The sequence below is a fragment of the Pelodiscus sinensis genome, chromosome 11, assembly GCF_049634645.1.
Source record: "Pelodiscus sinensis isolate JC-2024 chromosome 11, ASM4963464v1, whole genome shotgun sequence".
Taxonomy (NCBI): Eukaryota; Metazoa; Chordata; order Testudines; family Trionychidae; genus Pelodiscus; species Pelodiscus sinensis.
Genome location: NC_134721.1, coordinates 34,828,495 through 34,849,966, shown reverse-complemented (window position 1 = coordinate 34,849,966; position 21,472 = coordinate 34,828,495). Strand labels below are relative to the sequence as shown.

The window sequence follows — 21,472 nt, the reverse complement described above, 5'->3', positions numbered from 1 at the left end:
AAAGCTTATAGGTGAATGCTATAGACAATACGTATTTCCCTCCCCCCTTGCCAGTACATTTTTTAGCAGGCTGGTTCATGCTGGGTCTGGGACCTACCCCTGCTCTGCATTTAAAGTGTATTAGGAGCCAGGCGGGCAGGCAGCCTAGCTCAGTTCTGGGTCACACTGGGTCCAGGAGCTCTGACACCCTCTTGCCCCCAAACGGGCTGCTGTCTCTGTATCTGGTTTTAAAATTGACTCCCCACAAATACCAGTTCCTGCTGATAAAGGCAGCAGCATGGGGTAGCAGGGGGCTCCTCGGGAGTGGGGCCGGAGCTCACTGGCTACCAGCCCTACCCCCAGGGACTATAGAATAGTGGAGCAACCAATACGAATTCATGAGGTTAATCGACTATTCAGTTAACCAATATTTAACATCCCTAATACTGACCTTTGTAAAACACATATCTGCTGATTAGAAGAGCTAGGAATTAGTATTAAATCTGACTGTTGGAAACTGACTATTTGATAGGGCTTAAAAGGGGGAAGATGATCATCAAGCATTGGGCTCCATACAGGAATCACTGGGTAAAATTCTCTGGCTTATGATATACAGCAGATCATGTCTAAACCCTTATTTTATTTTACTCAGTTCTCATTGTTATAACTTAGTAAGTATTCAATCCTTTCTTTAAAACCCTGAAACTGTCTCAACAGTATCTTGTAGCAATGAGTTCCACAGGGTAATAGTGCATTATATGTGGGAAGATATTTCATTAGCATCTGTTATCCCCATCCCTAAATAACTATTTGTATTTGTTAGTATCTTATACAAAATTTGTTACTATCTTATACAAGAAACAGAACAATATTTGTATTTGTATTATAGTGTTGCCTAGGAACTCAGTCATGGACCATCCCCTCACAGTGGAAGGCCCCAAAGGATTTACAATCTAAGACAAAAGGTGTCAGGTGGATACAACAGACAGAATAACTGGTACCGTAATACTACTAATATGCACATAACAGGGCAAGATATGGGGCCCTTATGCTGTGCCATATTACTACTAATAATGTGCACTCCATAAGGGGGCTGGATCTCAGAGAGGTCTCTAGGCATGCTGATGTAGAGGTGTTGCTTGCTGCCTATTGGACCCTCACCTCATTCTCCTGCTTGCCAGAGAAGTCGTCCAGGAGGTTGGTCAGGCCATACAGACCCACAATGCTTACTAGCCACAGCCCAACCCTCTGCCCCAGTGCTATAGCCTGGTCCTGCAGAATGGACCTACTCCAGGTCCATCTGTAGCCCAGTGTCTCAGACACGGGCTCCCTCTGCTCCCCTGGGGTGGCCTGTCCTGCCACACAGCATAGAAAGAGCCACAGGAGCCAGTTGCTGTGGGCCATGCTCAGCTCAGACCTGCCCACATGCTGCCAGAGTGCCATAGAGAGCACTGGCAGGGGGACTCTGCCATCCCAGGGGGCCAGTGACATCACAAACCCCCCCTTGCTTGGTTACCTAAGGCCCCAGGCCTGGCACAGCCCCTGCCCTGTGGGTCAGTGGGACTTTGGTCTGGATCAACATGTCTGGGCTGGACCCAGTACTGCCTGGGTTCTGGGACTCTGTAGTAAGAAGAGATGCATTCTGGGGCCCTGCCATGGTCATGCCCTAGATCAACTGTGCCTGTTCCCAGCATCCCTGTGATCTGGGACTAGGCGGGGAGCTGCCCCACCTTCTACTCATGGACCTGAGAATGGGGGACTGTCTCCTCCACTGGTGTCCCATCCCCAGCCCAGCAGCCGTTGTGGGATGTGTGTTGCCATAGCAACAATGCCTTTTGCCCCTCACTGTCCCTCATGCAGAACTGGACCAAAGGTTTTTGACACCCTAGGCGAATTGTGACTTGGGCGCCTTCTCCTCCATTCAATACAGAGAAAAATGAGAAGTCTAGAATGACATTTTTCCCTTTATTTACTTGGCACTAAAAACAGAGAACAGCAATAGTAAAATAGAACGCTATTTACATTAAACTAAAAGATAAATGAATCAAAACAATTAGTAGGAATGATTAAATGTGGAGTAAATAATGTATGGAAAAGAAAAATTACGAATTTGCAATGCCATGGGACAACAGAGCATGTAGCTCTCTCTAACTAGTGAAACCTTTCCTGGCGAGTTACTGCGCATGTGATGGCATCAAAAATAACATGCATCTGGTAAATTTTAATTTAATCAATAGTCACTTAAAACTATTTAAAAAATAAAACAGAAGGCCAGAATTTATCTAGGGTTACCATATTTGAACTTTCAAAACAGAGGACACACCTGAGAGGGTGTGTATCTGTATCCGTATCTACCAACTCACGTTGTAATAATGTGTTATGTAGTATATAGTTATATGAATACAACGTGAGTTGGTAGATACGGATACAGATACACTCCCTCCCAGGTGTATCCTCTTTTTTGAAAGTTCAAATATGGTAACCCTACTTATTATCGAACATTATTGTAATTAGAATGGAAAGGGATGTACATGTTAAATTATGTTTGTTAACATTAGCAGTCAGATATTTGAAAATGAAGGCTATACTATTACTTGAACACATCTTAATCTTACAAGTACTTGTGATTTTCCTTTTACAATCTTGTTAAAAATAGGGATGTTAGTGATTAATTGAATAGCTGTGTAACCACACAAAATATTATCAGTTACAGGACTAGTCAATAGTTCCCAGGAGTGGGGCTGGCAGTCAGTGCACACCTGGCCCCACTCCTGGGGAGCCCTCTGCCACCCTGCGCTTCTGATATAGAGGCAGCAGTGTGGGGCAGCAGCAGCCCCTGTCCATGGCAGGTTCAAGCTCCCCATTGACAGAAGCTGCACCAGCATCCCATGGAGCAGCCTCTGTGCCTGGCAAACCTGGGCCCTCTACTGATGAAGGCTGTTCTGTGGCAGCCTCTCCTGCCGCCTCCCACCCTGTTCTGCTGCCTCTGATAGATGCATGTGAGGAGAGCTGGCTTAAAAGCCGGTTCACAATGCGTATCAGCTTCCCCTGTCCCTGCCCTCCCCATGCTGCTGTCTCTGATAGAGAGGCAGCAGCATGAGCAGGAGGGGGACAAGTGATTTGCATGAGCTGATACACATGGGGAGCTAGCTTGAAAGCCGGATTTCTGCATGTACCAGCTCCCACCTGCCCCCCTCACTCTTTATGTTGCTGCCTCGGGCAGCTCCATTGGATCTGGTGCTCGTGGGGAGCTGGCTAAAAAGCTGGCTCCCCATGGCATCAGCTCCCACTCTCCTCCCTCCCCCTTGCTTGCTGCCTCTGGTACAGAGGCATCAAGGGGGAGGAAATGTGTGTAGTCAATAAGATTAGCCGATAAGCCTAGGTTTATCAGTTAATTGTATACTTGACTACACGTTGACATTCCTATTTAAAAACTCTTACTAAAATTTTCAGTCCAACATAATACAGATTTTCTGTGGGCACAGTGTCTTTGGAATCATGCCTTGTAACACGGCAGAACAGCTGTTGCAGGTCACGGTCCGGCCTTCACTAAGTGGCGAGCAACACTGACGCAACTGTATGACTGGCCAGCCCTGGGCTACTGAGAATGCCTGACCTGCCAGACCCCACTCCCAGGCAGCAAACCCAGGCGATGCTCTTTTGAAGTTCTGCCGTGACAAATTTTAACTGTGTTTGCATACACAGCTGTGCTCCACAATGTGAATAAAATAACAACTTCTGACATGGGAATAATACACTGTTTTACAAGTTCACTATTTGATACTTTCGTTTATAAGAGATTAGAAGATTTACCAGCATTGCTCGGGTTCTTAACTCAATTTTGTTTTTCTTCATTTAAATCATTGCTCTGTGGTGTGTGTGTGTGGCGGGGGTGGGAAGTGCTGCAGGTCAAGGGTGGCCCCCAGAGCCTGACCAACCCCCAGTGCAGCCCCCAAATAGGTTGCAAGATAGAGGGTGCTGCTGCAGGCCGGGAGTAGCCCCCAAAGCACTTCCATCCCCAACCAGCTGCAGGGTGGGGGTGGAGGGCAGCTACAGGATCGGAAGGCAGCAGCAGGACGGGGGCTACCCCCAGGGGCACTGCCTCCCCTCAGATAGGCTGGGGGGCAGCTGGAGGCTGGGGGCAGTCTGTAGAGCCCCACCCGACAAGCGCACAGCCCTAGATCCCCCCCTCTTGGAAGGAGCCACCATCCAGGGAGTGCACCCTCAGGCCCTCGAGAGGAGCTGCTGGCCAGGGAGCGCTGCCCTAGCCCCCTGGGAGGAGACACCACTGGAGCAGCACAACGGTAAGCCCACCGCCATTTCCCCATCTCCTATCCTGAACCCCCTGTCCTAGGTCCTGCATATGCCACCTGCCTTGACTTCTACACTCCTACCCTTGCTCTGAGCCCTCCCACCCCCCAACCCTCTGCTCTGAGCCTCCGGCCTCGAGCCCCTCCACCTCCCAACTCTCTGCCCTAAGCCACCTACCCCATGCCTCTTCTCACCCTAAACCCTCACTCCAGCCTTCATTTTCGAAAAATACAATAATTGAAATAAAGCATGTCCATTATTCATTTATTTCCCCACCCCCCATTAAATTACTTCAGTTACAGACAGGAGCACATCTGCTACTCTGATATAGTAATATCTGTATCATTCGACCCAGACTGGGGCACTGCACACATGAGATGAGCTCACATTCTAAACAGGCAAAAAAGATGGCTCTCCCCACTCTCTTGGATGGGATCCACGGCTCACAGAGATGGAAGTGACTTACCCAGGACTTTCCCAACAATACACAGACTACAAGCGGCGTAGAGCACCACAGAATTTGAAGCTCACATTTCATGGAGCCCTAACAAGGGCAGTGTTGCCAGATTACGCTGATTTCTATCCATGTAGTTTTTTTCCTACCAGTATTACTAAAGTGACACGTGTAAAGCAAGGGTACATGAAGTGAGGGTAAATTTTAGAGTTGGTTGAAAAAATTTCAACTTTCTGAAGAAAAGAAAAAAGAATTGTCAAAATCAGTTTTGTTTAATATTGAAACAAAATGAGAAATTTCCATCAGTGTCGTGTTTTATTATTTCCTTCTTTTTTACTTATTGGCTACGTCTACACTGGCACCCTTTTCCGGAAATGCTTAAAACGGAACAGTTTTCCGTTATAAGTATTTCCGAAAAAAGCGCGTCTACATTGGCAGGATGCTTTTCCAGAAAAGCACTTTTTCCGGAAAAGCGTCCGTGGCCAATGTAGACACGCTTTTCCGGAAAAAAGCCCCGATCGTCATTTTCGCAATCGGGGCTTTTTGCAGAAAAGACTACTGTGCTGTCTACACTGGCCCTTTTCCGGAACAGTTTTTCTGGAAAAGGATTTTTGCCTGAACGGGAGCAGCATAGTTTTTCCGGAAAAACAATGACGATTTTACAGTAGATCGTCATTGCTTTTCCGGAAAAGCAAGTGGCCAGTGTAGACAGCTGGCAAGTTATTCCAGAAAAGCGGCTGCTTTTCCGGAATAAGTGGCCAGTGTAGACACAGTCATTTTGTTTAGACTTTTATTTTAAAACATTAAAAAGAACATACATATGGCATGTTACAGATGGACTACACAGGCAGTCCCCGAGTTACGCGGATCCGACTTACGTTGGATCCACAGTTATGAACGGGGATTTTCTCACCCCGGAGGACTGGGGCGGCGGGACGCCTGGTCCCGCCGCCCACCTCCTCCGGGGCGAGAAAAGCTGCTCCCCGTCTCCCTGGTCTGCTGGGGGAGCCAGCAGACCAGGGAGATGCTGAGCAAAGCGGCGGAGGCCCCGGGCCGGACCGCAGCGCTGATCTGGAAGCGCCGCGGTCCAGCCCGGGTCCTCCGCCGCTTTGCTCCACGTCTCCCTGGTCTGCTGGGGGGGGACGCAGCTAGTGCCCTCCCCAGCAGACCAGGGAGACGTGGAGCAAAGCCCGGGGCTTGTGGTAGAGCAGGTGGGGCGCTGCAGGTTGGTCCCGCAGCACCGCTCCTTGGTGCTACTGGACCAACCCGGCAGCACCCCAGCTGCTCTGCCCCAGGAGTCCTGATTCAGCCGCTGCTGATCAGTTTCAGCAGAGGCTGAATCAGGATGCCTGGGGCAGAGCAGCTGGGGTGCTGCTGGGTTGGTCCAGTAGCGCCGAGGAGTGGCCGCGCTACTGGACCAACCCAGCAGCACCCGAGCTGCTCTGCCCCAGGCGTCCCCAAGTCAGCCGCTGCTGAAACTGACCAGTGGCTGACTACAGGAAGCCCGAGGCAGAGTTGCTCTGCCCCGGGCTTCCTGGAATCAGCTGCTGATCAGGACGCCTGGGGTTCTTAAGTTGAATCTGTATGTAAGTCGGAACTGGCGTCCAGATTCATCAGCGGCTGAATCTGGATGCCAGTTCCGATTTACATACAGATTCAACTTAAGAACAAACCTACAGTCCCTATCTTGTACGTAACCCGGGGACTGCCTGTATAGAACTATAACCAATAGTGAAGTTAATATTACAGTTGTATAAAAGTTTCAGTGAAACATTTGTCATTGTTGAAATGACCCAGTTTTACCATATTGAAACAAAATGACTCAAAATGTTTTGGAATCTTTGTTTCTCAGGAAACTTCCAAAATTCTGCTTTTAAATTCAAAATGAAACATCAGTATCTTCCTGCAAAGAGGGATTCTGGTTCCCAACTAGCTCTAGTTAATTTTTCTTGGAGAAACTTCTAGACATAGCACTCCTAAATTTGCACTTTAGCTGGTGCTGGATGTGTTGCAAGGAGGTACAGACCTGTAGGGCTAACAGCCAAGGGCTGCCAATTGTCTAATCACACAAACCAAACAAAGCCCTTGCCTCACTCCTTATCAGAGGCCCTGCCCTCACTCACTCTATCCCCCCTACCTCTGTAGCTCACTCTCCCCCATCCTCGCTCACTTTCACCAGGATGAGGCGGGGTTTGGGGAAAGTGGGCTCTGGGCTGGGCCTGAGGTGTTGGTGTGTGTGTGAGCCTGGGTAAAAGGATTGGGGTTAGGTTTAACTGCTTCAGCCCGCTCCCACTCCCAGTCCTGTGCTGGGGCTGGCTACAAGCTCCTGGCCCCCATGCTGGGGCTGGGGCTGCTGTAGTGTGCAGAGGCCTGGCAGAGCTGTACAGGTGTGAGGTTTGGGCTCTGGGAGAGGGACTCAGGACTGGTAGAGGGTTGGGGTATAGATTCTGGCTGGGCAGTTCTTATCTCTGGCAGCTCCGAGTGCTGGTTGACAGCAGAATGGGGCTAAGGCAAGTTCCCTGCTTTCCCTGGCCCCATGCCACATCCTTCCCTGTGGCCCCAGCTCCCATTGGCCACAGTTCCCTGCCAATGGGAGCTGTGGAGTTGTCACTTGGGATGGGGCAATGTGCAGAAACTTGCTGGGCCCTGTCCCTGCCCCCCATCTAGATACCATAAGGTGGGACATGACTACTGCTTCCAGATGTGACATGGGGCCAGGGCAGACAGGGAACCTGCCTTAGCCCTGCTGCACCCTAGGACTTTTAGTGGTCAGTCTTCTGGTTTGGCATCAGCAAACCTACCTAATTCTGGGAGACTCCCAGTGAAACTAGGTTAGCAACCCTAACCTATTCTAGTCCTATCTCTGACTCTGGCCAATGCTAGCTGCTTCCCAGGACGCTGCAAGGAGCCATACATTTAGGGGATAACCTGCCCTCTGGGCCATTGACCTTCTGACCCCCATTAGGTAGAGGTGAGTTCATGCTCTGAAATAGATTGGACTCAACCAATAATACTACCACTAAGGAATGTATTATCATGGGCCCTGCTCCTGGCTGGGGCTCCTAGGTATCTCCCTAATATTAATAATGCACACATCATAATAGGAGCCCCGATCTTTGTCTGACCCCCTCGGTACAACTAATGTACACACCTAATTGGGCCCTGATCTTGGTCTTGGCCCTACGTGCTACTGCGCTACTAACTAGCAACTAAAAGTCTGTGTTGTTGTACGTGGCATTTTTCCTTCGTGGTCTCCTTCCTTTAGCCTCTCTGTGACCAGTGAGAGTAGCTCTCTTTCTGTGGCGTTGGGTCTGTGCCCAAGGATTAGAGTGGTATTGGTAATGATACCCCTTTCACCAATAAGTGTGGGCACTGGGCCCAATTCTGTATGGCTTGGAATCAGATTATTTCAGTACCTGTCATAGGTGCTGAGCACCCACTAGTGCTAAGCTCCTCTTCCTGCATTTCTTGCCCACTCCTGGCCCTGCTGGCCATGTCCTTTCCCATCCTCCCAGCACTTCAGGAGCACCGTGAACAGCTGATTTGTGGTGTTCAGAAAATTCGGGGCTGGAGGGAGAGGAGTGGGGCAGCACGTGCTCAGGGGAGAAGGCAGGGAAGAGGTGGAGGAAGATGTGAAATAAGGTGGAGGAAAGTGTGAAATAAGGTAGAGGCAGGGCAGGGTCAGGGCCTGAGGTGGAGTGCGGGGAGAGGGGGAGTTGAGCACCCCTCCTGTCACGTTACTGGAATTTGAGGGAAGCAGCCAGATCATGGCTACACCCATAGGTGGGGGTGCTGGCCCCAAAAATGATATAAAAGGGGGCCATGTGGGGTGTTGAATGGGAGCTTACTGTTTGCTGATCCTGTGTACGCTATTTATGTAAGTGTATAGTGTCTGTGTGTATAGGTAGGAATCTGTAATCTGTGTGGAAGCTGAATATTTCTCTGAATGTGGTTGAGCATTGGGCAGAGCCTGGCCTATGGACATGCTAATTAGCGAGGCCCTATGGGACAATGGCACTCCATGGGCCAAGGACACACCTAAAGCATGAGGGCAGAGACCTAAGAGCTGCCAGGAGAGAGAGGCTGAGGGCCAGGTGACTGGCTTCAGCCAAGAAGAGGCCAGGAAGGAGGTATAAAGAGGCCATGTGGGGGACTCCATTTTGTTCTCAGCTCAGCACTTCATCCCAGAGGCAGCAGTGCAGGGATTGAAGAGCCCGGAAGACCTGTGAACCCATCCTGATGCTAGGATGTGCAACAAGAACTTTTAAACCAGCAGCTGTAACATCTCTGCTAGAGCCTGCATCGAGGACTGGGAGATTCGGTGCATGTAACGTACTATTCTTTAACAACCTTACTCTCATGCTTTTCTTTATTGTGATAATAAACCTTTAGTTGTTAGATGCTAAAGGACTGGCCCAGCATGACTTGTGGGTAAGGTCCAGAGGGTAAATTGACCAGGGATCTGTGGCTGGTTTCTTGGGACCGGACAAAACTTGTTCCGGGTAGGTGGGATTGGGTGCTAGGACCCCCCACCTGTGTATGAGGCCCGGGGCTATCTGAGGCACGGATATTGCTGGGGTGTCGGAGGGGTTTTGCTCATGAGGCTTCAGGCAGGCAGCTGAAGCGCTCTGTGGGACTGGTTTGTGGCCTGTTTGGAGAGGTCATCAGTCTGGGGGCTGTAAGGAGCCCCGGATTTGAGCAATTCGCCCTGAGCAGACGCCCTCAGCTGTGCCCGGACACGGCCCGGTCCGTCACACCTCCTCACTTAGAAGGGAAGTTGGCACCTAAGGTACCTGTGGCAGGCTTCCCCCATATGCCTGTCAACTAATTCACTGAACATCACAGCAATGAACATGTAAACCCAGCACAAAGTGGCATGTCTCTGTGATGAGGAAATAGGGGGCAGTGGCAGTAAAGCTGCATCGGGAGGTAATATTTCAGGGCTCTTGGTTTCTATATGCTGTGGTGTAGTGAGCAATGTTGCTGTTTGTAAGTGTGCTCCAAAGTTTGTGTACGGAGCTGCCTCATGGCTTGAGACACCACCTCCCATTTGTTGTCCCCATCTTCTCTGACGGGCTGTCACATTTCAACTGCCACAGACCCAATTGGCTCTACCATCCCATCTGGTCCTCCCGTAGCCCAGAGATGGTTGATCCTGGCGACATGCTAAGCAGAACACTCTCTCACCGGGCATGGAGCTGCTTTGCTGCACACTGACTCAAGAGATACTCTAGGTTTCAAAGTGTCAGTCCTGGAAGGCTTTCCTTGGTGTATGGGTGATGAGTGACACATATGTGCTGGGGCTGTGTGGGAGAAGGGTTGTTATGGGGTTAGTTTTGAGGAATTATGGTAGCTGATTGCTGAACCAAGTAATCTGGCAACTGTATAGTTTAACTCCTACAGCCAATATAAATTGTCGATGCAACACAGCTGTAGAGTAAGGATGGTGATTGTGATCTCTGACGTAACTCATCCAATGGTCTAGGACAGGGACAGGAAAACCTTTTTTAGACTAGGGGCTGCTGACCCACAGAAAAATCAGTCGAGGGCCGCACACAAGTGAGAAGCCAACCTACCCCCACAATTCCTCGCTGATGTAGTCCCCAGCTGAGGAGAAAGACACTTCCCACATTCCCTTCGCACAGCAGAGCTTGGGGGGCCCCACGGGGAGGCAGCAGGGGGCTGGAATGCCAGCGCGGGCTCCCCAATGCTGTGGAGAAGCCCTGAGTTTCGGGGGCTGTATCCAGGCAAGCCAGGGGCTGCATCCGGCCCCAGGCCTTACGTTTCCCACCCCTCGTCTAGGACTCCTGCCAGGGCACAGATACATGACATACTGCAGCTGTGTGCCACAGGGGTCTGTCAAGTCAGAATGGGTGAATATGTTAAAAACTGTATGGTAGCAGATGGCAGAGCTCTCGACCATGCTTGTAGCTGTTTCCATTGCCCCACACATATTCTATAGCCATACTCCTCTTCAGACAGGCTGAGGAGGTTTTGCCTTCCTCTGCAGCCCGGGGCATGGTCACAGGCAGGTTTAAGCCTGTAGTGTAAAGGGTGGAGCCTCTGAAACTTGAAGTCTTTATATAATGATTTGATGACTTCAGTAGCTCAGCCAAAGGTTATGGGTTTATTATGGGATGGGGGAAGGTTCTGTAGGCTGCACTGTGCCCAAGGTCAGATCAGATAATCCTGGTGGTCCCTTCTGGCCTTAAAGTCTGTGAGTGTGTGGCATCTGATTATACGGGTAATGTGATAATGGGAGTCTGATCTCACTTAGCTCACAGTATAAGTGAGCCTACCTATGCCTCAAAGTCTGAACCCCATCTTACAAGAGAATAAACAAAGTGTAATTTAAGGTTCACACCTGAGCCAGTAGATGCTGGCAAACATCTGAGCCAGTAGATGCTCATGCAGAAACACAGTTACATAGACTAGACATTTGCAAGGTCAGAAATTCATAGCTGTCTTGTTAAACACGGCACCTGGTGAGCTAGGAACCTGAGAAAACACCAGTTCCATTTCAGTATAAACAGCAGCTTGGTAATGGCTCCTTAGGGTGAAATTCACCCTGTGCTTAAGACTAGGCAAAAAGCCTGGACACCATAAGGTACCAGGGCTGCACTGAGGGCTAAATGGATAAGATCTAGCACTAGCGTTGCACTTGATTGGAGTCCCCAGTTCTGTGTAGCACGGTGGCGAGCACTGCAGGCTGGACGGGCGCAGGGTCAGGTGTTGGCTGCAGGGTGGGTGTGTGAATTTTATTAGTCTCCTCACAGGTCATTAGTCTGATTTGGTTTTAGAGTTAGATGGCATCAGGCAGGACTGCCTGCTCCCTGTACTGTGCTGGGTTCTGTGGAACAACAGGCTGGGTTTGCTCAGGGACTAGCCAGGAATTCCCTCTCTGTGAGGAAAGTGGTTTGATTGTGGAGAGGTCTACTGCCAGGAACGAAGCGAGGCTGCATCCATCCACCAGCCCATCCCCTAGATGACATTTGGTGTTGTCCTTTCAAGTACCTGCTTCTGGCCAAGGTTGAAGATGGAACAACCTGGGCTGTGGGTCTGATCCAGGGCAGCAGGGAGGGAGGGATACTGCGCTGGATGGGTCCAGCAGTCTAATCCAGTACAGCAGTTCTTCTCTCCCAATTTAACTCCCTCCTTGGCTTATGATCCCCATGGGGTAGTCAGGGTCACTGTAACCCCAGGTCCAGCCCTTCGACCAGCCAAAGTGGAAGGGAGGGCTGAGTTGTCAAGGAAGAAGTCAGCAAGTCCTGGCAGATGTCCGGGCTACCAAGCAGGCAGGTGGCCTCATGGTCCTTGAGCGTCTGAATCCAGTTCTTCTTCTCCTTCTCCAGGGCCTCAATCTCCTTCTGCAGGGCAGCGTTAGACTTCTCCAGCATCTCGTGTTGCTGGCAAAGAAAGAAGGGGTGAGACTAAAATGCCAGCCACTTTGAAGAATGTGTGTGTGTGAGTGAGGGGGATCTGAGAGGTTCTATCCCCAGTTCGCACTCTTACTACTTGATTATGAGTAAGGTTAAGATTGTGTCATGGTTATGTTTCATAAAAGCAGGGACAGGCCATAAACAAAATAACGGTGACAAAATGAGGGTGACGGGGGGAGACCTGAAGCCTGAGCCTGGCTACAGAAGAGGGGAGGGGTCCAGCATGCACCCCTGCCATGGCTTGGAGCACTCAGGGCTGCCCATAGCAGCTAAGGGCTTTGGGGACACTGTCGCCTCCATGGATGAGACTTCTGGGACAGATGACTTGGAGATCCAGGTCCCCCCACCCCCACGCTGGCTGACAGCTCCAGCCCACCCCCTCAGGCTGAAGTGGAAAATGTCACAGAGGTCTCTGAAGCCAGAGGATCCGTGACATAATCTTATCCTTAATTATTAGGAAGATCTGCTATATGATTTCTAGCCATTTCTGTGCAGAACAACAGTGGCCCCTGGTGTATGATGTGGTGGCTGGCACAGCCAGGTGGCAGGATAGGAAACAGCAACAGTGGGGCAAAGCTGACTCCAAACAGGGCGCAGCAATATTAGTGCTTTCACAGCAATGCCCACACAGCAGGACGTAGTGCTGGATGAATAGGTTGGTCACTGTCTCATGAGCCAAATTCTGTCCCAAGGTACACCCATATCTGCTTCTACCAGGTCATGCAGAGAGACAGAATTAGGCCCTAAGAATTGTAGCTAATCCATGGCCAATAACATCATTATGCTGCTGCAGAGATAGAGCCCTGATTTCCCCCCCCCCCCCCCCCACCACACACACACACACACACCCCACCCCCTGTGCTGGATTTAGCACACCTGACTGAACAGGTCCAGTACTCTCCAGCAGGAGGCACAGCTCTGCCTGCACATTCATTACATTATGAGCCCGGCAGCTGCATTAGCATTGCCTTCAGCATGGCCACTCACTTCCCTGGCCTTTCAATCTTCAGCCTAACCCCTCCCACAAGTGGTGCTTGGGGATTTTTAAGAATTTTGATCACATTGAAGGTGAAGTGCGGCAGTGGCTAAGGGGGCAAAAAGGACTTTGGGTAAAGAATAATTAGAACATTTTCTAGTGCTGTTCTATACATTGATTGTGCAGCCTCTCTGGAATACTGGGTAGCAAAAGAACAAGGACCCAGGGGTCAGAGTCAGTTGAGAAACTCAGATTCAATTCCCTGCTCTGCTACAGCTACCCTGTATGACCCTGGGCAAATCCCTTAGTTTCCTATGTGCTTCATTTTTCCCCATCTATACAAAGAGGCTAATAGCACTGCCCCGCCTCACTGGGGTGTGGAGAGGAAAATGCCTTCAGGGTGGTGAGATGCTCAGTGACTAGGCTAATGGGGTGCAAATACCTTTCTGGTGCCAGAGAGAGATTCTGGATGCACTGCTGGTCACCCCATCTCCAAAAGGATATTGCAGAAAGAGCGGGGGGTCAGAAACCTGGAAATACTCTCTGAAAAGTCTGGGATGGGTTTTAAGAAAATAAAGGCGAGGGGACAGGATGGAAGTTTCTAAAATACTGACTGTTTTAGAGAAGGCAGATCAGAGCTTTTGTTCTCCTGGTCTCCTACCATGAGAACAAGGGGCCATTCAATGAAATTGAAAGAAGGGAAAGAAAGACAATAAAAGAAAATGCTCACTCACATACCATGGGCTTAGCCTGTGGAGCTCTCTGCCACAGGAAGTCACTGGGGCCAAGAGCTTGGCAAGACTCAGAAAAAACAGTGTGTAGACCGATATGCAGAACAGGGATAGCTGGAGTAAATGTTGGTACAGTGTGGAAGGGCTATTAAACTGTGGGCTTCAGCTGAGCTCTGACTAGTAGAGACCAGAAAGAGGCCTGATGAGGGGCCCAGAGTAGCGCACATCTACTTCTATGGGAGTCTTACACCTTCTTCTGATGCTTCTGTTGCTGGGCACTGTCAGAGACTGTGCACATCCTGCCAGCACATGCTATGACCCTGCTCTGCCTTTCCTGTCTCTCACTGGTTCCCTGCCAGAGTCCAGGAAACTGGGTGCTTTTGCTATCACTTTCCCTCTGACAGTTCAGTCAGGCACAGCCCTGTGTCCCTGCTAGACACAGTGTCACCTTAACCAATTGTTTGCAAAAGGAATGGTTTGGAAGACCCCTGCCTGACTAAGGGGATGTAATAGAAAATGGAGGGCTAGAAATTCCACAGATCCCAAATGGAATGGATTGACAGGCAGTGGAAGTCAAAGGGTATGCAAGGCTCAGGAGTCAGCACACTTGAGTTCATAGATTTTTAAGGCTACAAGGGTCCTTTATGACTATGTGTTTGTGCAGCATCAAGCAAAGTGGGCGTAACAGTCTATGGGTGCTGCCACCATACACGCATAATAACACGCACGGAATAGGCATACAGTGAGATAAGGCCTAATACGCAGCACTGAGATGGGAGCCAGGACTCCTGGATTCCAGCCTCAGTTCTAGGAGAGGAGGAGGAGGTCTAACAGGTTAGAGCAGGGAGAGGGCTTAGTCACTGCCATTTCCAGTTGAGCCCCGGAGCTATGAGTTCCAGAAGAGCTCCCCTGGCTCTAGCCACTATGCCGTGTTCCCCTCCCAGAGCAGAGGACAGAACCCAGGAGTCCTGACTCCCAGTCTCCTGTTCTGATCATGGGCCTGCACTGACTTCACATGAACACACCAGACACCACGCCGGCAAACTGTGAGGGGACCTGGGGCCACACTTAATGCATGTAGCTATTTTTGGTCCACAAAACCCCCAACTTTCTGGAGCTGCAGAAAATCATCTTGCAGAGCCCCAGCTCCTTATCCTGCCTGCTGCCCCAGACACCTCCCATCATCCAATGCTTGGGTCTTAAAGAGCCAGTGATTACTCTGGGGTTAGAGAGAGTGATCTTCCCTCCTCCAAGGCTCTGATTCCAGCATATCTCACCATGGAACCCCACCTCAAGGCCTTGCCACATGTGCTGACAGAGAATCCCCATTCACCAGGAGTATGGGTCTTAGGACACATGTAGTTATGCAGTTTTGATCACCTGCATCAGTTCTTGTTAACTTGTTCACTGGGGAGTTTTCTCTTTGGGGTGTCCTGGAACAGAACCCATGTTTCATCCTATCTTATCATCGTTAATCCCCTCCGCTGACCTGATGGAGCTCGTCTGCCTTCTCTGTGTGCTTCTGTCGGCTCCTCTGGGCAGCTGCACGGTTCTTTTGACGTCTTTTCAGCTTTTTTTCTTCCAAAGAATTCTAAGACACAAATCAATCAGTGAGGCTTGGGATGAGTTGGCTGGGCCTCAGCTAAGGGGCTCCCCAATACAGAGGGCATTATAGCTGATCCCCAACTCACTCCCTTATCAGTGAGGTAGAGGGCTGGATGGGCCATTTGGGGCGGGGGGAGGAAGGATGCAGGGAGTTTTGCACTCTAGGGCTATGTCTAGACTACAGGCTTCTTTCGGGAGAAGTTTTTCTGGAAGAGATCTTCCAGAAAAACTTCTTTCAAAAAAGAGCATCCACACAGCAAAAGTACATTGAAAAAGCAATCTGCTTTTTCAAAAGATAGCATCCACATTGATTGGACACTATCTTGCATTTAAGTTGTGATTACTATGGACGGAATGGCCATCGGGGCACCTGTGCTTTTTCCTGGAGGCCTCTTCTTTCAGAAAAAACCCTCTTCCCTGTCCACACACGCCTTTTTCTGAAAGAGCTCTTTCGGAAAAAGGTTTCTTCCTCGTAGAAAGAGGTTTGCGGCTTTCGGAAAAACCTCTACGTTCTTTCAACTTTCTGTCGAAAGAACACAATAGCGTTGTGGACGTAAATGTAGTTCTTCTGGAAAAACAACCATTTTTCCAGAAAAACTCTGCAGTGTAGACATACCCTAGGGCTGTGGGATCCAGTGGGTTAAAACAGGACACCATGTCAGGGCACCTGGGTTCTATTCTTGATTCAAGGAGGCGGCTAGAGTTTAGTGGTTAGAGCTGAGGATGGCAATCAGGACTTTAGGATGTCTCTTCTCCTTATCATCCCAAATGAACCCAAACCAAAAACAAAGTTGCCCCTAGGAACCGGACTCTTGGATAATGCAACACACTGGACCGTGGATGTTGACGCTGGCTGTTTCGAACCCACACCAGTCATGGTTCAATGGTGAATCAGATCAGGGCTGACCCTGTCCCACTGTGCCTCATCACAGCCATTGAATTGACCCAGGGCATGCACCCAAGGGATGGGGCTTTTGAAAGCACCCAAGAGTCCCAGGAGATTTGGAGGCACAAGCCAAGATTCCCACCCAGGCTGGCAGTTTCCCAGCAGGTCTCCGAGCCCTACCATCTGAGGGGATTCTGTAGTAAGTGCTGGGCGTGAAAGGATGAGTGACAGAATGCCTGTCACTGACCCTCGGCATGTCTCCCTACATCTTCCACACATTTCACACACACACAATCCAGCACAGACACAGTCATAAGAACAGCCACACTAGGTCAGACCAAAGGTCCATCTAGCCCATTATCCTGTCTGCTGACAGTGGCCAATACCACATGCCCCAGAGAGAGGGAACACAACAGGTAATCCTCACATGATCCCTCCCCTGTCATCCACCTCCAGAGAAATTCAGACTAGGGACACCATTCCTACCCATCCTGGCTAATAGCCATTGACGGACCCAACCTCCATGAATCTATCTAGCTCTTTTTTGAACCCTGTTAAAGTCCTAGCCTTCACCACATCCTCTGGCAAGGAGTTCCACAGGTTGACTGTGCGCTGAATGAAGAAACACTTCCTTTTGTTTGTTCTAAACCTGCTGCCTATTAATTTCATTTGGTGTCCCCTAGTTCTTATACTGTGGGAATAAGTAAATAACTTTTCCTTATTCTCTTTTTCCACACCAGTCATGATTTTATAGGCCTCTATCATATCCCTCCTTAGTCTCCTCTTTTCTAATCTGAAAAGCCGAAGTCTTTTTAATCTCTCTTTATATGGAACCCGTTCCAAACCCCTAATCATTTTTGTTGTCTTTTTCTGAACCTTTTCCAATGGCAATATATCTTTTTTGAGATGAGGCAACCACATCTCTATGCAGTATTCAGGATGTGGGCGTACCATGGTTTTATATAGAGGCAATAAGATATTTTCTGTCTTGTTCTCTATCCCTTTTTTAATGATTCCTAACATTCTATTTTCTTTTTTGACTGTTGCTGCACACTGAGTGGATGTTTTCAGAGAATTATCCACAATGACTCCAAGATCTCTCTTAGTAGTTGTAGTAGTCAAATTAGTCCCGATCATATTGTATGTATATTTGGGCTTATTTTTCCCAATGTGCATTACTTTACATTTATCAACATTAAATTTCATTTGCCATTTTGGTGCCCAATGTCATATCATATATAGTCACACAATCTACCTTTCAACAGGCAGACACGCACACACACAAGCTCTGACATACCCACACATTCAGATATGTACAAAATATCTGTATAATGTTCAAACACAAAATCTCTCTTATCCCGGAAAAACTGTGTAGTCTAACCGTACCCTCACACACACTATCACAAATTCTCTGTCACACACACACAGGCCTCTCTTACACACATACACAGTTCTTTCTGTCACACACACACAGATCTCTGTCTCTCTTACACACGGTCACACAACACCAAGTTCTCTGCCTCACACACAAATGTCACACATACACTCACATAGTGGTCTCTGTCACATACACAAAATCACAGTTCTGTCACCTACTTACCACACACAATTATCTCTGTCACGCTGTCCCATTTACACACCCACACACAGTTCTCTGTCACCCACACACAGTTTTCTCTGTCATCCACGCTGTCCCATTCACACACAGTTCTGCAACCCACACACAACATTCTCTTGTCTCACATGCACACACACCTGCAGTTTTGTCTCACTCACACTCTTCTCTCTGTCACACACTCACTTAATCTCCCTAACACACAGCTCTCTCTGTACTTACCGCTCCAACCATTAGAGTGTTCCCGTCCTGTGAGTCCTCGGAGAGGCAGCTAGTGCTGCTCTGGGATGAAGGGTTACCTCCAAACCATTCCATGCTGCGTACATGCATGGGGTCAGATCTTGAGGTGACAGGTCACTATGAAAGAGTGTGTACTCGGGTCGAGGGGGCTCGGCACCCTGTGATCATCCTCACAGAACCTGTTATTCGCTGGGCCGGCCCAGCCCTCCCTCACAGGCTGCTTGTCCTCTCCTAAGAGCCTCGTACATTCATGAGGCCAGCCTTTATATACACAGCTCAGTTTCGATTTATCCTAAACCAGCCCTTTGCTCAGAAAAGTCTGGCTCAGCTGGAAGACACGTGTTTGGAATTTCCTTCTTTGTGGGTGAGCCAAAGGGCTTCCTTCCTTCTTGTCCCCTGGCCAGTTCCCTACATACTTTCACTTTTCTGCAGGGACTTGGTTCCTCATTCCTGGCTAGGATTGCCCCATCCCCAGGTCTGTTCAGAGCTTCCTCACCATCCTGTTGCCCTGCCAGCCAGTTCCAGGGCGAGGTGGGTGCTTCGTACCCTGTGGTGAGGAAGGCAGGGTGAAATGCCAGCACAAACTAGGTAGCTCAGAGTTTTTACATGGATTATCTGGCCAAGGCAGATGCTACGCAGCACCCTGCTAGTGGGTGTGAGAGAGATTTTTGGTGGATGTGCCTGTGCGAGAGGGACAATGCAAGAAACACCCCCGCTTTATCCACATTAGGATTTTCCCCAAGGAGAGCGTAGGCCTGCTAAAATCCCTGCCTTTTTGCCTAATGAAGACAAGTCCTTGGGCTTTAAATATGCTCTGGGAGCATATCCTCCGATAGTGCAAATCAGTGCTGCTCCTTCCAATCTAAGGCCTCATGCAAGATTTGCACCAGCGAGGATCTGTCCCATGTCAGACGCTTTCTCTTCAAGATATAGTGTTACTATTTAGCAGTAAACAGTGAAAGACAGTGAGGTCTAGTTGATTAAACAAAGGTCTGGGAGACAGGGCACCTGGGTTCCTTTGCTGGCTACAGCGTAGGTGGTGGTGGGGCAATGTAGCGGTTAGAAGAGTGGGTACAGGCAGAGGGTACAATAGGCCAGGGCAGCCGCCGTCATGTCTGGTGCAGCCACTTCCCTCTTTGCCAGATGCCTGGACTGTGGTGGCCCCTCCTGAGTTTCACCTATTGCCATCCCTGCTCTGCCCATTTCCCAAGGCCCCAACAGCCTGCCGCAACCTGGCTGAGTCCCTCCTCTCCTCCACTCTACTCTCCTCCTCCAGAGGTCCCCACTGACAGCCACTTGCTGCATCCCCCCTCTCCTCCACCCCTCCAGCCTCCTGCCTGCCATGTCCCTCCACCTACTCACCCGGACAAGCAGGAGCCTGGGGAGAAGAGGGCTTGCAGAGGAGAGGAGAGAGATAGGGAGTGGCAGGTGGTCTGGGGACCTCATGAAGGGTGGAGGAATGTGGCAGGAAGAAGCAAGCAGGGAGGGGGCAGGGCTGGAGTGGAGTGTGGGTGGGATCATAGGCAGAACAGGGAACTAGCCTTCCCCAGAGGAATCTTCACTGGTGCTTGGGACATTCTTCCCCTGCCACATCTGGTGGGGGTGGGGGAGTGTGGAGCATGGGGATTTAAAGGTGCAGTGACTCTTTTCTTTTTGTGCAGGGTTTTTTTTTTTTCTCAACAACTTTGGTCCCCTGTTTTTTTGTTTTTATTTATTTATTTATTTTGCTCAACCAATTTTTTCCCGCCATGTTCGGTATTTTTTGTGAAAGTATCTGGCAACCCTACTTGCCACCCATGGCAATGGGGATTGGGAATCAGAACCCCTTGGCAACCCTAGCAGCCAGCATCCCATAAAGGAGTACAAGGACTCAGGGTCCTTGGGATGCTGCTCAGAGATGTGAGGCAACAAGAGAGCAGAAATAGGACCACAGACAGACAGCACAATTGGATGCAGTATCTTTGGTTTATGTGTGACTCTGCTCAGTGGGGTGGGTTACAAACAGCTACTCAGGTGCTACAAACAGCAGGGGGTTATTACAGTAAATTTCTGAGGGCAGGTCTTCTGTAATGCTTCAGTGAACACATTATGCTGGGAAGAGGGGTTCTCCCATTGGCCTAGGAAGCCCACCTTCTCGAGTGGCATTAGCTACATTGATGGGAGAATTCTCCTGTTGGTTTAGGGCTGGCCATACTGAGGTTAAGTCAGTTGAACAGTGTCAGTCAAGAGTGTGGATTTTTCACACTTGGAGTGACATATTTATACTGACCTAATTTCCAGGAGTAGACCTGACTGAAGCAACTGAGAGAGGTACAGCTTCTGGAGGGGTTTGCATAGACTGCCTCAAGCTAGGTTTTCCAGGGACTAGGAGACAAAGGAAAGGGGTTTTGATCTAAAAGGATGAGTTTGAACGGACACCAGGCCTTTGTTCTGAGCCAGTGATTGGCCAGGATTTCTGTCCCAGAGGCCTCCACCCATGCAGAGGGGTTAGAAAGACTTTGGTCTACTTGGGCCCCATGAGGCAACTCCTGGAGTGTTCAGCATGTTTTTAAATCTGTTTATTGGTTTTTTATGTTTTCTCTGTAATGCTTTTACCTTAAGAATAAATGTGCCTGCTTAAAATGAGTTATGAGGGCATTTGTAACTGTGGGCAACAGATTATTCATAGCCTTTTGAGAGAAAGCAAAGCCCAAGGACTGGGATTTTGGCATATCACAGCATGAGACAGGGACTGCTGCAGCCATAAAAAAAATGGTCAGAAGAGAGAGAGAAGCACAGATCTCCAGCCAACAGAAGTGATGGCTGGGAGCTGGAAAAACTTGAGTGCCATTGAGAAACCGTGGAGAGAGCATACAAATCCAGTTAACCTGTAACTGGAGAGGCCCCATAATCAAGCTCCTTCTCGTGGGCTGTAGAGAGTCATTTTGGCCAGTCCCAGGAAAAAAAGAAGCTGTTTATGGGATCTAGAGAGGAAGCAGAAAGGCAGGGCTTCCTGTGCACAGATAGGGTTGCCAGATACTTTCACAAAAAAATCCTGAACATGACAGGAAAAAAAATTGGTTGAGCAACAAACAAACAAAAATGGGGAGCCAAAGTTGTTGAAGGAAAAAAAAAGGTCACTGTACCTTTAAATGTCCCCATGCTCCCTCCCCCCCCCCGACCTGGCAGGGGAAAAATGTTCCCACCAGCCTTCCAACTGAGAGAAACAGAAAATACTGGACATTTTACATGTCCAG

The 21,472-nt window shown here is 49.4% G+C and overlaps 1 protein-coding gene across 1 annotated transcript; it reads right to left on the bottom strand.

Annotated features, from left to right (window-relative positions):
* Nucleotides 1-7,418: 7,418 nt before the first annotated feature.
* BATF2 (basic leucine zipper ATF-like transcription factor 2) lies at nucleotides 7,419-19,126 on the bottom strand. Its single transcript, XM_025178176.2, has 3 exons — nucleotides 18,219-19,126; nucleotides 15,380-15,481; nucleotides 7,419-12,150 (listed from the first exon to the last, which is right to left on the bottom strand). Exons 1-3 carry the CDS (start codon nucleotides 18,324-18,326, stop codon nucleotides 11,932-11,934), a joined length of 429 nt encoding a protein of 142 aa, XP_025033961.1. The 5' UTR covers nucleotides 18,327-19,126; the 3' UTR covers nucleotides 7,419-11,931.
* Nucleotides 19,127-21,472: the final 2,346 nt, after the last annotated feature.

Bases quoted from the DNA above. Each gene is read 5' to 3' on its own strand.
- BATF2 (XM_025178176.2), bottom strand. From the start codon at position 18,326: ATGCATGTACGCAGCATGGAATGGTTTGGAGGTAACCCTTCATCCCAG. The intron at 15,482-18,218 runs GTAAGTACAGAG...TTTGTGTCTTAG, and splicing joins ACACTCTAATGGTTGGAGCG to AATTCTTTGGAAGAAAAAAA. The intron at 12,151-15,379 runs GTCAGCGGAGGG...TTTCTTTGCCAG, and splicing joins AGGCAGACGAGCTCCATCAG to CAACACGAGATGCTGGAGAA.